This window comes from Chinchilla lanigera, unplaced genomic scaffold, assembly GCF_000276665.1.
Source record: "Chinchilla lanigera isolate Chin_1 unplaced genomic scaffold, ChiLan1.0 scaffold00144, whole genome shotgun sequence".
NCBI classification, from domain to species: domain Eukaryota; kingdom Metazoa; phylum Chordata; class Mammalia; order Rodentia; family Chinchillidae; genus Chinchilla; species Chinchilla lanigera.
Genome location: NW_004955545.1, coordinates 1966397 through 1982122, shown reverse-complemented (window position 1 = coordinate 1982122; position 15726 = coordinate 1966397). Strand labels below are relative to the sequence as shown.

Sequence of the window (15726 nt, the reverse complement as noted above, 5' to 3'; positions counted from 1 at the left end):
AAATAGCACAAAAAACAAGGAACTTTTTACAGGTGAGAATGAGGAAGTAGTTTGAACTACTAAAAAACAGATTTAGTCCAATGTGGTAGTGCAAGCCTGTAACCCCCACTACTCAGGAGGCTGAGGCAGAAGGATTACAAATTCAAGGCCAGCCTGGACAAGTAGTGAGATGCTGACTCTAAACTAAAATAAAAAGGGACCGAGGATATACCTCAATGGTAGACCAGGTCCTAGCATGCCGGAGGCCCTGGGTTCAATCCAGTACTATAGCAGCCCCATTCCCCCAACATAAAGGTGACTTGAAAAGCCTAGTGACCCGTACTGGGGGATGTAGCAATCAAGGCTCAATAGAAGCAGAATGACAGAAACATAAAGGGATTTGTAACCCTTTGCTCTTGCACAGCTGGTTGAGTCTGTAAGGCTGGGAGGTCTGTGTGTCTGACACCAGCACAATGGTCTAGTGACACTGACATCCTTCAAGACTACCACCAAGGGTGCCTGGGAATGGATCAGGGTGGAAGTCCTATTTGTGACAGGGATTTTTAAAAAATAAGGTATAAAATCTAAGTTACAAAGATTCACAGAAAAACAATAAAACACAAGCTGGGTATTACTACTAAGTGATTTGAATGAATATTTTCTCAATCCTCCCAAGGACAGTACATAGCTAACATAAACCTGAGAGCATTATAGGTTAATTGATTCTGCATAAGGTATGGTGTACAGATTTAGTGCTTACTTCTCTCAGGAACCCGTGCAAGCGGGTACACCATACAGGGCTGCTAGATCTCTACCTGGGACCGCCAGAGATAAAAGTGCAGATACCTAGGAGGGAGAATTAGACTGTGAATCCTGATCTCCTGAATTGATTAAAGTCTGACTCTCCTCAGCCTCCCTGGCCCACAAGGAGAATGTAAGTGAAATTCAATGCAGGCAATCTGAAGTCTCTTTCCTTATAAATCTATACATGCTTTAAGAAAGATATTTTATTATTTTTAGGAAAAGATCCACAATTATCTTGAAGGTAAAAACCATATCCAGAAACATGTAGTAGTTTTGGGAACAAGGGGACATCTTATTGGCATATGGTCACGTCACGGGGAAGCCAAGGCAGTGTAGGCCTGGAGCCCACGGCAAACCCATCTCATCTGCCACGACCAGGGGCCTGGCTGCTCTGCCCCAGCCTGCGCCGCCTGCACCTGAAACTGGGTCCATTGTAAAGAAAACGTCCACTGTCTGCCACGCACTTTGTGACTGTGGCTTAGAGGTAGGCACAGAGCCGCTCCAGCTGTGTGGGGTTGGCATCACTTAGGAACAGTAGCTCTTTCTTCCCTTCTTCTGTAGGTGCTAATAAGGAGACAAGCACACGTTAGGTGGCAATTTCTGCTGGCTGCATTGTGCCTCCTAGGAAACGCTGTGGTCAGATGCTACTTCAGCTACATTACTTTCCACAGAAATCTCTCCAATGTCTCATTTTCTGTGCTTCCCTAACCACCATGCTGCAGCTACTTTGATTCTTCCACTTCTGATAACCAGTTCCTGTTACTATGAGCCTTCTATTACCTAGTGATAGAACCCTGTACTTTTCTTCTACCTCTCCTCCCACATCCAGAGATGAGGTAGATATAAATGGACACATAGAATGCTTTTAGTTGGAGTAGATCAAATCTAGTACAGAGGGTTAACTTTTTTTTTTAATTTTGAGACAAGGTCTTGCTGTATAGTTCTGGCTGGCCTTGTACTCACTATGTAGCCCAGGCTGGGCTCAAAGTCATGGCGATCCTCCTGCCTCAGCCTCCTGTGTGCTGGGATTATAGAAGTGTGCCACCATGCCTGGTTAGGACCCATTTCTTAGTATTAGTTAACATTTCCTATTATATACATTAGGACAGGTATGGCAAGGAGTTTGGTGCCAGCATAGTCTCTCATACAGAATGTGTCTGTGGGTGTCTGAGTGCATCAGTCTCTCAAATGAAGTTTGTTCAATAAATGCAACAGTAAAGGTTGGGGATGGTGATACGGGCTTGTAATCCCAGCATTCTGGGAAGCTGAGGCAGGAGGATCACACGTTAGAGGCCTACCTCATCCATTTAGTGACTTAGCCAGACGCTGCCACAAAATAAAAAATAAAAGGCCAGGCATGGTGGCATGTGCTTGTAATCCCAATACTCAGGAGGCTGAGGCAGCAAGATCCCCATGAGTCTGAGGGCAGCCTGGGCTACATATGGAGACCCTATCTCAACAAAACAAAACAAAATAAAACAAAACAAAAAGCACTAAGTGGTAGTCCATTTGCCTACCATGTGTGAGGCCTTGAGTTCAATCTCCAGCAACCCAAACACGTAGCAACTGCCTGTGGCTTGATATGACGTTGCTGTTTTGTAGCATAAACATTTTATTTTGGACAAGATGAATATTTGGGGAGAGACAGAATTTCGTTTGTAAACTACCTTTCTATACCATCTTACCAGCTCGGGAAGTCAAGATAAACCGAGATTACAGGCTTCTGAGGGAGGAGGGGGGAGGGCTCAGGTCACCGGGATCCTACTGCGACCCCAAAGCCCTGACAGGAGTGAGCGGACAACTGACCTTTCTCATGTTGAAGCCAATTGTTCTCTAAATAATAATGAATGCAGCTTTCAAACTCCTTTAGGTTGTAGTTAGAAACCAGGATAGGAAGAAAGGGATCCAGGGCATCAAATCCTTCCTGGAGAAGACACAGGATGAGAATGCAGTGTTAGTTGCGTGACCGATCAGCAGAGGGAAAAATTCTCGTGCCCGGTTCCTTCATCTTCCTTAACCTCTCTCTCTTGAAGGTGCTCTGCACCGCCAAATATTACACTTTAAAGAGAAAGGGGAGAGCTACTTGTCTGATGGAGTATTTTTTTTTTTTTTGGCAATTCTGACTTTTGGAACCAGATTATATTTCATGTACTTAAAACCAGAAAATAAAATCAAGAAGAATGGGGAAGAGGACCCTAAATGGAACATACGCTAAAATAATGCATCAATCAAACTCTTGAAATAACTATAACATTGAAGGGGAGGAGGAATTAAACCAAGTAACTTCTGAACCCAGTGTCTGGACTATTGCTCTTTTGGCTTAAGACAGAAACTAAATACTGAATTCTTAATTTTCAGAGTTGAGAGTTGGCAAATGTGAAACTATTTCTAACCACATTCTAGGACCGAAGTCTTAGAATATATTGTTGCCAATGAGAACAGATTTCTTACTCTTAGAAAGCTGGAAGGGGGCCAAGCGTGGTGGCACGCCTGTAACCCCAGCACTCGGGAAGCTGAGGCAGGACATCATTGCAAGCTTGAGACCAGCCTGGGCTACGAAGTGAGCTCAAGGCCAGCCTGAACTCACAGTGAGACCCTGTCTCAAAAAGACCAAGAGAAAAAGAAAAGAAAAAAGAAAAAAGAAAAAAAGAAAGATGGAAGGGTATAATTCAGGTGGTGATACTAGCATGGAAATGGCATGTGCCAGTATGAACTCTTAAGTTTGTAATTAATAATATTCATGTTAACTAATAATTAGTATCTAATTAATATCCTTGCCTCACCTGTCATCATTATGCTCTTGCTCAGTGGCTACTTCTGTAAGGCAGGTGAGGCAGGGATAGGCTGCTGGAGCTAGTCTTTATGTTCTCTAGTTTTCAAGGCTGATTATTTTCCAGCTAGGTGTTATTTTCAGGGAAACACATTAATTATACAAGGAAAATAATTACTGAAGAGATGCACATGGACACCACCGCCCTGAATGTTCAAAATGAACATCACGGGTAAAGCGAGTCGTAAACTTCCTGTTCCCCTGATGTGGTGTGCTGAGAAGGAGGAAACACCACAGAGGCACGGAAAATAAGCTACTAAATACCTGACACATATAGTACTTTTCAAAACCGTAAAACCTAAGATAATAAAAGGCAAAAAGGTGGAGGAATTACCAGATTAAACAGACATGACAACCAAATTACCAAATTACCAAATTACCGAGGATTTTCTTTTTCTGTATTGGGATACTGGGTTACCTGGCAAAATCAAAAGCTTACAGATTAAAGTATTATACGGATGTCAATTCTCTGATTTGGTAATTATGCTCTGGATATACAGTTAGAATCTTCCTTCCTTCCTTCCTTCCTTCCTTCCTTCCTTCCTTCCTTCCTTCCTTCCTTTCTTCCTTCCTTTCTATTTTAAAGAAAGAGACATTTAGGGCCAGGTGTGTGGTGGCATATGCCTGTAATCCCAGCACTTGGGAGGCTGAGGCAGGAGGATCACTCCTGCAAGTTCAAGGCCAGCCTCAACTACTCAGCAAGACCCTGTCTCAAAAAAAAAAAAAAAAGTGTAGAAAAGAGGAAAAAGAAATATGATAAAGTTAACACTTTTGGAATCTGGGTGAAGGGAACAGAAGATCATGATTTTCCTCTAAATCTGAAATTGTATCAAAATAAATAGATTCATAAAGCAACATTTCTTTAGACAGAATGAATATCCAAGGGGAAAAAAATTTCTCTATGACTTGACCTTGCCCAGTAGCTCATGGGGCAGATAGGCTTTTGAGGGCTTAAAGAGAGACCCCGTCTGGCTCAAAGTTAACACAGTGGCACCTCCATGCTGCAAGAAAGGAAATAAGGCATGATTAGAAAAAGCTCAAATAGACAGTATCAATTTATCATATGTATTTTTGGATTTCAATTTCAACTAAAATAAAAGGCCAGACAGGCATGGTGGTCTGTGCCTGTAATCCCAGCATGGTGGGAGGCTGAGGCAGGAGGAGTACAAGCTCAAACTGGCCCAGGGAATTTAGCAGGACACTGTCTCTAAAAGGGCCAGGGATCTGAGGACACAGCTCAGTACAAAGGCTATGACAGTTCAATCCCCAGTGCCGTGTGTGTCTCTCTCTCCTGTCTCTCCTGTCTCCCTCCCTCTCCCTCTCTCCCTCTCTCTCCCTCTCTCTCTCTCTCTCTCTCTCTCTCTCTCTCACACACACACACACACACACACCTCATTATTTAAAAAGTTCTGAATAAGCTTACCCCAGTCAAATTGAAAGATTAGAAACTACATAAATTTTAGTCTAGACCTTACTCATAATTTGGTAGTTATAGGAATTAAATAAAAGAATATTCTGGCCTTAAAATCAAGAGACTGCAAAGTGAAATAGAGCTAAAACAAAAAGACACGTATTCCTGAAATATGCTAAGCATTGTGCTCTTACCCAATCATTCCTCATCATCTTCCTCAGGTTATAAATAAGTGCTAGCTCTTCTGGTGCAATCTGTAAGTTGTCAACACGAGAGAGGAGAGATCACTACCTGTTTTCCAGGAATCAACCATGAGACAACTGAACTGACAACAACAGCCCTCAACTCCTACCCTGTCGCAGTACCCAAGTGTACACCTGTGGGATCACCTACAGCTGCTGGCCCAAGAACTGCCGGCTGCCAAGAGAGAAGGCACCTAGAGCCCCGAACCCACTCCCTCCCTTAATGCTTCCCGTCTTCTCCGTGGAGACCACATAGCCTCACTTTGAAAAAATAAAAGAGAGAAAAAGTTAGGCAAGAAAACAGCTGCTGTCTGCTGTCCTCCTTTCCGAGACGTTGTCACTTAGTTTCCAATGCACAGTGGAGCCCTGGCCATCACTGTCTCCTCCTGATGCTGTTTTCCCTGTACGCACTAACGCCCCGGCAGGAACGTACTTTGCACGGTCCATACAGCCAAGTCTTGGCCTCTTACACAATGCAACCAGAAATCAGGGAAACCAGCAGAGAGAAAGGCAGTCCTCCTACCGGACTTTTATCTTCTCTTTTCAGTGTGGTCCTTCCCCAGAGAGCATTGACACCATCCACAGCCACCAGGAGGTGAAACAGCCCCGAAGAGCTTTGCCGCTTGAGCTCCTTCAGGACAATCCCAACTGCGTCTGTGGCATTCTTTATCCGGGTGATGCCCTGTGAGGGAGACAGCGGCTCAGAGCGCTTCTGGAGGCCTCCTCAGGCTATGATGCCTGCACAGTTGGTGCCTTTTCCTGTACCTGTTCCACCACTTCTCCCAGAGGACTGCCTTTCTCAGTGCTTTCTCTCTTACTCCAGACATATTTCTCTTGAACTTTTATCTAGAAACAAACAAAATAAAAACTAAAAATAGCCAAACCCATTCCTAGATGAGAGGATGAAGGCTAAGGTTAACAGGAATCAGTTTAAATCTGTTTCACAGATCTTGTAAGAGATTTCATATAAACCAGACGTGGTGACACATGCCGATAATCCAAGCACTCTGGAAAGGTGAGGCAAGAGGATCACAAGTTCAAAACTAGCCTGGGAAATTTAGAGGCCCTGTCTCAGAAAAATACAAAAGGGCTGTGGATGTAGCTCAGTGAGAAAGCCCTGGGTTCAATCCCCAGTACTGAAAAAAAAGGGGAGGAAACAAAACACAACTAAAAACAGAGAAGGAGGGAGAGAGGGAGGGAAGGAGAGAGAGACAGAGAGACCAATATACAAGTTTTTAGCCCACCTCTGCTGGAAACTTTGAAAGAAAAGATAATACACAAGGGACTCTGACTATAAAGGTCCAGAAGGAGATGCTGGCAGCTGCATTTTATTTTATTTCATTTTATTTATTTATTTAGTCTTTTTGAGACAGGGTCTTGCTATGCAGCCCAGGCTGGCCTCAAACTCACAACGATCCTCCTGCCTCAGCCTCCCAAGTGCTCGGATTATAGGTGTGTGCCACCACGCCCGGCTGCATTTTATTTTAATTTATTTGTTAGTTCAAGGGGCTGCACCCAGAGCCTCACACATGCCAGACAAGTATTGTACCTCTGAGCAACTACCCCAGCCCTTATTTTTTTTAATTTTTAATTTTTATTTTTTTTCCCAGCCCTTATTTTTGACCCAGGTTCTGGCTAAGTGGCCCGGACTGGCTTTGCACTTGGTTCCCTCTGACGAAGCCTCTTAATCGTCAGGATACATGCATGCACTACTATTCCCATCTTTTTCCACTGCACTTTTAATAAGCTCCTAGTCCAGGGTGGAGAACTTATGGCATGTGTACTGCAGCCGGCTGCTGGTTATCAAGCTCTACAAGGTTAGCCATCACTGTCTTAGTCTTTACACCCAAGTCAAAAAGTTCTAGAGGTCACACCCAAGAAACTAGAGGAAAAAAGTTTTACTAACACATTTCTGGTTCCCAAAAAGGTCCGAGAAAAATTACATATATACTTGAGGCTGTACCTTGGAAAAGTCTGTGAATCAACCTGAATTTTGTTATTTAAATAGGAAGTTTACTCTCGCCTTTTTATTTTACATAGAGGGATGAGTTTCGAATTGTGAGCCCACTGTAAGCAAAATATATGAAAGGCACACAAGTGTTATTATATGTATCCCCAAATACACAGCAATTCTGCATTGTCTCCGAAGTACTTGAGGCACAAAGAAGGTACAATTGTGTATAAAGAAGCCTGGCATCAAACTTCCAGGAGTTTAGTCACCTGGCTCAGGAAGCATTCATTTGTAGTTTTGAAATTCTTCAGCCAGGTTGAAGCCTCTAAAGGTTGATCAAAGCGTTGTTTGTTGTAGGTAGACTGCAGAAGTTCCCGACAATTTTTCACCCAAAGATGAGCTAAAAAAACACACACACACACATACACAAAACCAAACTGGGCAGGAACTGACTATGCTTAATTAAAATAACTGTATGCACCTTTAAGTTACAGGAAACATATATACTTTATTTACGTCATGTATTCTAGGCAAGGGTCTACCACTGAGCTACATTCCCAGTCCTCCAAATATATTTATTCCAGCCTTCCAGCTTTGGGAGATTTTTTGTCTGATCTATCTTACATTAAACACTATCATTACAAATCAGTGCCTAAGGGCGGGGTGTGGGAGCACAGGCCAGTAATCCTAGCACTTGGGAAACTGAGCCAGGAGGACTGCTTCCAGTTCAAGGCCAGTCTGAACTACATAATGAGACTGTGTCTCAAAATTCAATGTGTAAGACACACCAAGTAGATTAAATATCACTTCTGCCTGACAGGTTTTAAAGCTGCATGAGAAAATGTGGATGCCCACAACAGTGAACAAAAAAGAGATGTATGCCAAGTGTGAAGGTTTAAGTTTATACTATTCAAGCTGAAAACTTTTTTTTTGGTCTTTTTGAGACAGGGTCTCACTGTGCAGTTCAGGATGGTCTTGAGCTCACTTTGCAGCCCAGGCTGGTCTTGAACTCGCAATGATCCTCCTGCCTCAGCCTCCCAAGTGCTGGGATTACAGGCGTGTACCACCATGCCCAGTTTCAACCTGAAAACTCTAAAATGCTGATAAACAAAACGCTTTATGGGTTCTCAAAATCACAACCGACAGCAACATGAAAAATGAAAGTGATGCAAGGCTGTAGTCCCAGCTACTTGGTTTTTTGTTTGTTTTGTGTCTTTTTGAGACAGGGTCTTGCTGTGTAGTTCAGGCTGGCATTGAGCTCACTTTGTAGCCCCCGCTGGTCTCAAACTTGCAGTGATCCTCTTGCCTCAGCCTCCAAGTACGGGGATTACAGGTGTGCGCCACCACACCTGGCATTAGTCTCAAGTACTTGGGAGATGAGGGATGAGGGCTGCTTAAGCCTGGGTGTTCAAGACCAAACTGGGCAATACAACAAGACCCATCCTTGATTTTTTGGGGGTGGGGTTGGTTGAGACAGGGTCTTGAAGTTGAACTCATGGCGACCTTCTTGCCTCAGCCTCCTGAGTGCTGGGATTATAGGCATGGGCCACCATGCCCAGCCAGGTCCCGTCTCTTAAAACAAAGCAAAACCAGAATCGGGTGGTGACCTCTAAGGCGGGACTCTGTATTCTTGGGCAATAAAGATCAAAGTAATAACTTAGTATCAAAAAGCTTCAGGAAGCTTTTAGCTGAATTTCCCGTTGTCATATGCACTTCATCTTGCAAGATGCTTGACACTAACATAAAAGAAGTCTTGATGAACCAGCTCAAGACTACTTGGCCACTGGAGCAGAGGCTCTCCATTTAGTTAGATGAGCCTGGTTAGAAAATAAAAAGTCACAGTGCTGCCTTGGTAACAGAACTAGCCTGACACACAGAAGAAAGGAAGTTCTTACCATCTGGAATATGCAAGATTAGCCAGCCGTGTTTTGCGCAGAAATGAATAACATGGCAAAGACTGAGGGTTTTTCCTGTTCCCCTCTCTCCGTCTAGTGTACTTGTTAAAGAAAACACTACCAGACAGAAGACTTCCGTCAGTGTACACTTGCATTTGTTCTTCTCACTCATGAGAGGAGGAAACACTAGCCAAAGGTGTCCCAGGCAGCCAGGAAAGGATACAGAGAACATACCGTACAGCTGGGTGAGCAAAATTGGTGTTTTTCAGATAATGCAGAAGCTCTAGGGCTGGTTTCCTCACCATCAGGCAAGCTTCACCAAATGTCTTCACCTAAGAAAATGGAGAGGCAGGATGTGGGGCGGGGACTGCTAACACTGTTGGTATTCACACTAAGGCAAGGGGAACAACCAAGAGCACAGAATTGTGTGTTTTTAATTTATTCAGTGACGAAAGGCTGAGCTGCTATTTAATCTGAAAATCAACTCATATAATTTAGCTAAAACACATTACTCTGGACATAATGACCCAATAGTCAGCTTTTAATTATTCTTATTACTGAAACATATTCTATCAGTTAACTGGAATCTATAAATAATTCAGATATAACTATATATACATCATGTAGAATCAAGATAAATCTTAAAAAGATGTAAAATGTTTAACACAGCATTTGATACACAGTAAGGACTCAATGAACATTAATTATTTTGAATTTATGGTTAGTTGATTCTTATTACTATAACCATCTACCTTTGTTTCTAGAATTATGTACATGGCAGCTCAGGAGGTACGATCAGCTGCCTCACAATTACGAGGCCATACCTCCCACCCCCCACATATAATGATATATCAGTTCATGTGTTTATTCCTTTTGCCACCAGAGTACTCTGCTAGAAAAATGTGGCAAGCACTGATTATATATATATAAAAGTGATTAGCAAATCAGGTATTTAATTCTACTACTAATAAATATCTAACAAATACTATTTATAAGCATTAACAGATGAAGTTGGAAAAAAATTTCTTTTTGGTGCTGGTAAGTGAACCTAGGGCTGGCCTCCTGCTTGCTAAACATGTGCTCTACCACTGAGCTACAGGCCCTGCCCCAGTGCTGGTATTTGAAAGAAATCTCCCTGTAAGAGTAACTGGATGGTATAGGAGCTGACAGGTAAGTCATTGTGCCTGGTTAACAGAATCATTTCTACCAGCAAGTGGCTGGGTATGGGGTATACCCCTGTAGTCCTGGTTACTTGGGAGGCTGCACTGGAATGATCACTTAAGTCTAGGAGTTTGAGACCAGCCTGGGCAACAAAATGAGAGCCATTCTTCCAACCCCCAGGTCAGAAAAAAAAAATCAGCAGGAGCTAGTCAGAACAATTATGTCAATACTATAAACTATTCTTGCAGTTAATCACAAATTTTCCCAGTGGCTATAAAATAATCCAGGGCCAGGGATACAGCTCAGTGGCACAAGTGCCTGCCTGGCAAGCACAAGGTCCTGAGTTCAATTCCCAGTACAAAAAAAAATGCAAGGCCAACTTCCCATTTAATTTTTTTCCTTCAGTTCTAGGGATTGTACCTATAGCCTTGCGTGTGCCAGGCAAGCACTCTACCAGTAAAGCTACCAGCCCTGCTCCCAAGGTTGTGCTCTGGGTTGTAGTTAAGGCCACAAAATGACATTTTCTGAAATTCCATGAGAACGAGGAATAAAGATGAACTTAATCAAAATATCATTCCTATGTATACATTCATTCATGTATTTATTTGAGACAGATTGTAGGCTGTCCTTGAGCTCACTATATAACCCAAGCTGGCCTCAAACTTGAGGTGATCTTCCTGCTTTAGCCTCCCGAGTACTGAGATTATAGGTGCCCATCACCAGACCCAGCTTTCATTTCTCTTTAGACCGGGAACATCAGGATTTTTTTGGGGGGGTGCATGTTCCGCATATTAACTATTATTTATTTTGTAATGGTAAATGCTAATTCATTCAAAGTAATTATTTGAAGGGCTGGGGATATAGCTCAGCAGCACAAGTGCCTGCCTGGCAAGCACAAGGTCCTGAGTTTGACTTCCAGTACAAACAAAAAAAGTAGAACAACTCAGTCAAAATAATTATTGAATGCCAAAGTTTCTAGAGACTTGTTGGCTAACACAAGGAAAAATATATACCTATATTGTTTATATAAGAACATTTACCAGGCTCCAAAAAGGATTTAAGTAGTTAGAAGATAACATTAGCTCAAAAATAAAGCAAGTGTACTATTCACAAAAGATAACAGCTGAATTTCTGGTTTTTGGATTCAGATGTTAATTTTAGAGGTGGTGGTCATGAGCTTGTGTTCTGGGCTCCCCCGGTTCTCCCCGGTGGAGCACCTGCATTACAAAGCGAGGAGGCAGGCCGTGCGGAAACACAGTCTTCAGCTCCTGGAAGGGGATGCTGTAGTGCCGACCCTCATGCTGCTCCCCGTGCTGGGCCTGGAAGACAATGTACACAGGTAGAACGAGACAAAGTGGTAAGGATTCCAGGAGAGAATGGGGTTTGCGGACACACTCATTTAGCTTAGCCAAAAAGGTTGGTTGCCAGCTTCAGCTTCTGAGTAGATACTGTACTAGAAAGGTGGTGACCTGATTGACAAAGCCAGTTGTTGAGCAGAGTAAACCCTAGATGCAGGAGCAACAGAGATAGTCCTTGCCATTTGGATTTTTCTGTGCTGTGAAAAGATGCTCTGGTCATGTGACACGATAATCTACACGCTGCTGTTTCCATAGAAACCCCAAAGGAGTTGGTAGATAAAGGGACTACAATTACAGAGGAAGCTGGAAAACACTAGTAATTTCATTCATTTATTGTATTTCATTTTATGCTTGTGAAAATAGGTGAATGATAGAGATATTTAAAACATATATGCTAACATGTTGGGGAGGTAGTGTGTCTTTTTTTGTTTTCATATAGCTATTTTAAATTTTTATTGTTTAGTTTTTTGGAAACATGGTCTTATTACGTAGTTCAGGCTGACCTTGAACTCATTACGCCCAGCCCAGCTTTGGCACAGCAACCCTCCTGGCCTCAGCCTCCAAAGTGATGGGATTATAGGCCTGGGCCATCATGTCCCACTTCACATCGCCACACTGAAGATGGGCAGACTCGGAGGGGAGGGGCAGGGACAAAGATGCTGGTGGGTTCCTTCACATTATAACGCAGAATATACAACTAAATTTTATTCATGAGAGGCAGCAGCACGATGGGGAAGGAGAAAGGACGACAATGTCCGTTACAGTTACAAAATGAAGCACTGCACGCTACTGGAATCTTGGCTTCTGCTGTCAAATTTCACTCTAGATACTACTTTTTTCAAAACAAATCAATTTAGCATCTTGTCACTTTCCAGACACTAGGAAATCCCTTTACCAAGGTGGGAAATAATACCAGTTTGGTTTTTATGAAAAGTGACCTGCCCTGTTGTGTGATTTTGGGGCAAGTATGTACTTTGGTTTCTTTTGGATTCTCCATACCAGGGTTTGGTAAGCTAAGGCTGTCATTTCTTTTTATGCTGTCAAGTGTAGGGCATCAAACCCAGGGCCTTACACATGCTACGCAAGTGTTCTACTACTGACCTACAACCTCAAAGCCCTGTTACTTGTTTTACAAATAAATATTTATTGGAACACAGCCATACATATTTGCTAATGGGAGAGGTGAATAACTATGACAGAGACTGTTATAACCTGTAAATCTAAAATATTTACTTTCTAGTCCTCTAAGAAAAAGTACAATAAGATCAATGTAAGTGTTAAGTTTACCTTGCAAGGAATTTTTCTTTTCTTTTTCTTTTTTTGTCTTGCCATTTAGTTCAGGCTGACCTTGAACTCACCACGTAGCCCAGGCTGGTTTTGAACTCAGTGCTCTTCCTGCCTCAGCCTCCCAAATGCTGAATTACAGGCATGCGCTACTACGCCTGGCTCCTTGTAAGGAATTAAACTTGTAAGTTTTTACTATGCCCCTACTCTATATTCAGCAAGACCCTTGGGCCTAGGTGAGTCCACTGGTAGGGATTAAAATCAGAGGCACGGTGGACTGAATAGACTGCTTTCTGTTATGGCTGTGTTGGCCAGGTTTTCAGAGCATTACCTTAGTGCACTGTCTGATTCTATGTAAACCTGCTTAGCTTCTTTAAACTGTACTTTTCCTGATGCAAACAAAGAAGATACAACACCAATTATAATCCTGAGAAACCTCATACACACATCAGCAACTCACCGGGTCACTTTCACTGGTACGGGAAATAGTTCTGGGCCTCTCAACTTGAACCTGGTTATCCGGGTGAGCAGCAATGCTTTGGGGTCCCTGGGATCCCACGTGCAAAAAACACCGAGGGTCCAACTGGAAAAGAAACCAGTGTAGTGCTGTGGAATTACCAGATTTTATGTTTGCTACAACACTAAAGATGCAAGCCATATCTACAACAAGGAAAATGTCACTAATGTGTTTTAAGTATATGGAAAAAGTATCCTTATCATTATTTATAATTCGCTACATCCATTCATCTCACTCGTCCTCTCACTCTGCTCTAGCCTATATACTGCCCTATTAGGACTCTGTCCCACATGGAAATAACTCTGTTAGATTGTTCAGGAACATAGCACAGCCATTACAACTTAAAGCAGAAAATTGGTTTTTTCTTCTTCAGATGGGGTTTTACTGTGTTGCCCAGTCTACCTTCAAACTCCTGGATTCGAGCCATTCTTCCTTTTCAGCCTCACAAGTATCATCGTGGTCGTGGTCGTGGTCGTGGTCGTGGTCGTCGTCATCATCATCATCATCTTTTGTTTGTGGAGACTGAACCCAGGGCCTTTGCATCATCATCATCATCATCATCTTTTGTTTGTGGAGACTGAACCCAGGGCCTTTGCACTGAGCTACAGCCTCGTTTTTATTTTGAGACAAGTTAACACTAAATTGCTCAGGTTGAGGTTGAACTTTCTATCCTCCTGCCTCAGCCTTGCAAAACACGGGGATTATAGGTGTGTGCCACCACGCCTCACTAGGATATTTCTTTAAATGCACTTGCTCACTGTGATGCATGGTTGCCGTACAGAGCGATTCTCAGCAATCTAGTAATCAGTCACCCTACTCAGAGGCTAGTGCAGTGTTCTCTATTTGAAATCTAGGGCTGTACCCCTTCTAACCATCTTCTTGCAAGCCACACCCTGGAATGGAGACTCTTTCATGAGATGTGACAAAGGGGTATGTGAAGCATCCGGCCAGGTGAAAGAAACTGTTCTTCAGGGAGCTCAGTGAACTGCACACCAAAACTCCCAATCCAGGGCAAAGGGAAAGGATGAGAATTCAGGAGACAAATCCGAGAAAATGCTAAGTAGAGAATCCCCAAAATTAGGTTTAAGAACTACAATTTTTATGTAGAAGTGAAAAATATGCCAGTTGTGAGGAAAAGATAAGGTATGAATCCAGGAGCAGAAGCACAGGGCTGGGAGAGACGGGTATAACCTGAGAACTGCTTCACAGATCCATAGGGAATGACAGAAATGCCACCTGTATTTATAGTGAGCCTCACCATGTAACTTTGTGGGTTTTGTTTGAGACAAGATCTTGCTCTGCAGCGCAGCCTGGACTTGAACTCGTGATCCTCATTTCACCCTGCTGAGTGCTGTGATTATGTGTGTGCACCCCAACACCCAGCCCCGAGCAACTTGCAGAGTGCACAGAACGGACATTATTTCTGTACCACCTCTCCCAGCACTTATACCCCACTCCAACGCTGCACGTTTCCCCATGGAGACTTGCCACACACTTCTAGTCAAAGCACTTATCTTTCTTGCTAATAGCACTTTCTTCTCATTGGCCGGCAGTTGTACTCTGCCTGGAACTGCACTCACAGCCACTGTTCACTGAGCAGCCTTCTTAGTGCTGGGCAGTACAGTATTTTACATGTGTTATATTTGATCACAGAACCCTTGAAGATAGGTAGAATATTACTGTTCCTGTTTTCTGATAGGAAAAACAAGGTCCATGGAACTTAAAAATTTTTGACTAAAGGTCAGAATTGGAACTAGAATTCACATCCAACTTTGAGTCCTGAATCTTTTTTTTTTTTTTTTTTTTTTGTATGGGGAATTGAACTCAGGACCTTGTACTTGCCAAGCATGGCGCTGTGCCACTCAGCTATATCCCCGCCCCTGAATCTCTATTTTAAAAATTATATCATTTTATCTTATATATGTTTGTCACCCATTCTAGGTCACACACTTGGAAGAAAAGGAGTCAGATTTTATTCATGTTTGTATCTGCTTTTCCACGTATCTAATGTAACACAGTTTTCTCCCCCAGTACTGGGTTCTGATGCCAGAGCCTTCACACTGAGCCACATCCCCTGTGCCCCTGATCGCCTTTACATGTTTTCAGACAGGGCCTTGCTCAGTCGCCACATTACCCAGGCTGGCCTTGAACTTTTGATCCCTTTGCCCCTCAGTTCCCCATCCACCGAGTGCAGGGACTGCAGGCGTGGGCATTGTGCCCAACTCACACTACAAATATTAAGTACAGGTGTCTGAGAACCATCTTTGCTCAGGTGGCTGTGCTGGCCTAAGCCT

At 43.0% G+C, this 15726-nt stretch overlaps 1 protein-coding gene and 1 long non-coding RNA gene across 2 annotated transcripts in view; one reads left to right on the top strand and one right to left on the bottom strand.

The window, feature by feature from the left end:
- LOC102009882 overlaps positions 1–5567 on the top strand; it is a 7385-nt gene extending 1818 nt beyond the window's left edge. Inside the window, exon 2 of the long non-coding RNA XR_001232185.1 lies at positions 5327–5567. This is a non-coding gene — a long non-coding RNA (uncharacterized LOC102009882). The remainder of the gene's footprint in view (positions 1–5326) is intronic.
- Positions 949–15726, bottom strand: part of Dap3 (death associated protein 3) — a 30167-nt gene continuing 15389 nt past the window's right edge. Inside the window, exons 3-13 of the mRNA XM_005411615.2 lie at positions 13376–13498; positions 11491–11592; positions 9336–9444; positions 9113–9205; positions 7487–7617; positions 6032–6112; positions 5790–5948; positions 5219–5278; positions 4525–4614; positions 2590–2707; positions 949–1347 (exon numbers count right to left, since the gene is read on the bottom strand). Of these exons, the coding sequence (XP_005411672.1) occupies positions 1262–1347; positions 2590–2707; positions 4525–4614; positions 5219–5278; positions 5790–5948; positions 6032–6112; positions 7487–7617; positions 9113–9205; positions 9336–9444; positions 11491–11592; positions 13376–13498 (1152 nt within the window). The 3' untranslated portion in view covers positions 949–1261. The remainder of the gene's footprint in view (positions 1348–2589; positions 2708–4524; positions 4615–5218; positions 5279–5789; positions 5949–6031; positions 6113–7486; positions 7618–9112; positions 9206–9335; positions 9445–11490; positions 11593–13375; positions 13499–15726) is intronic.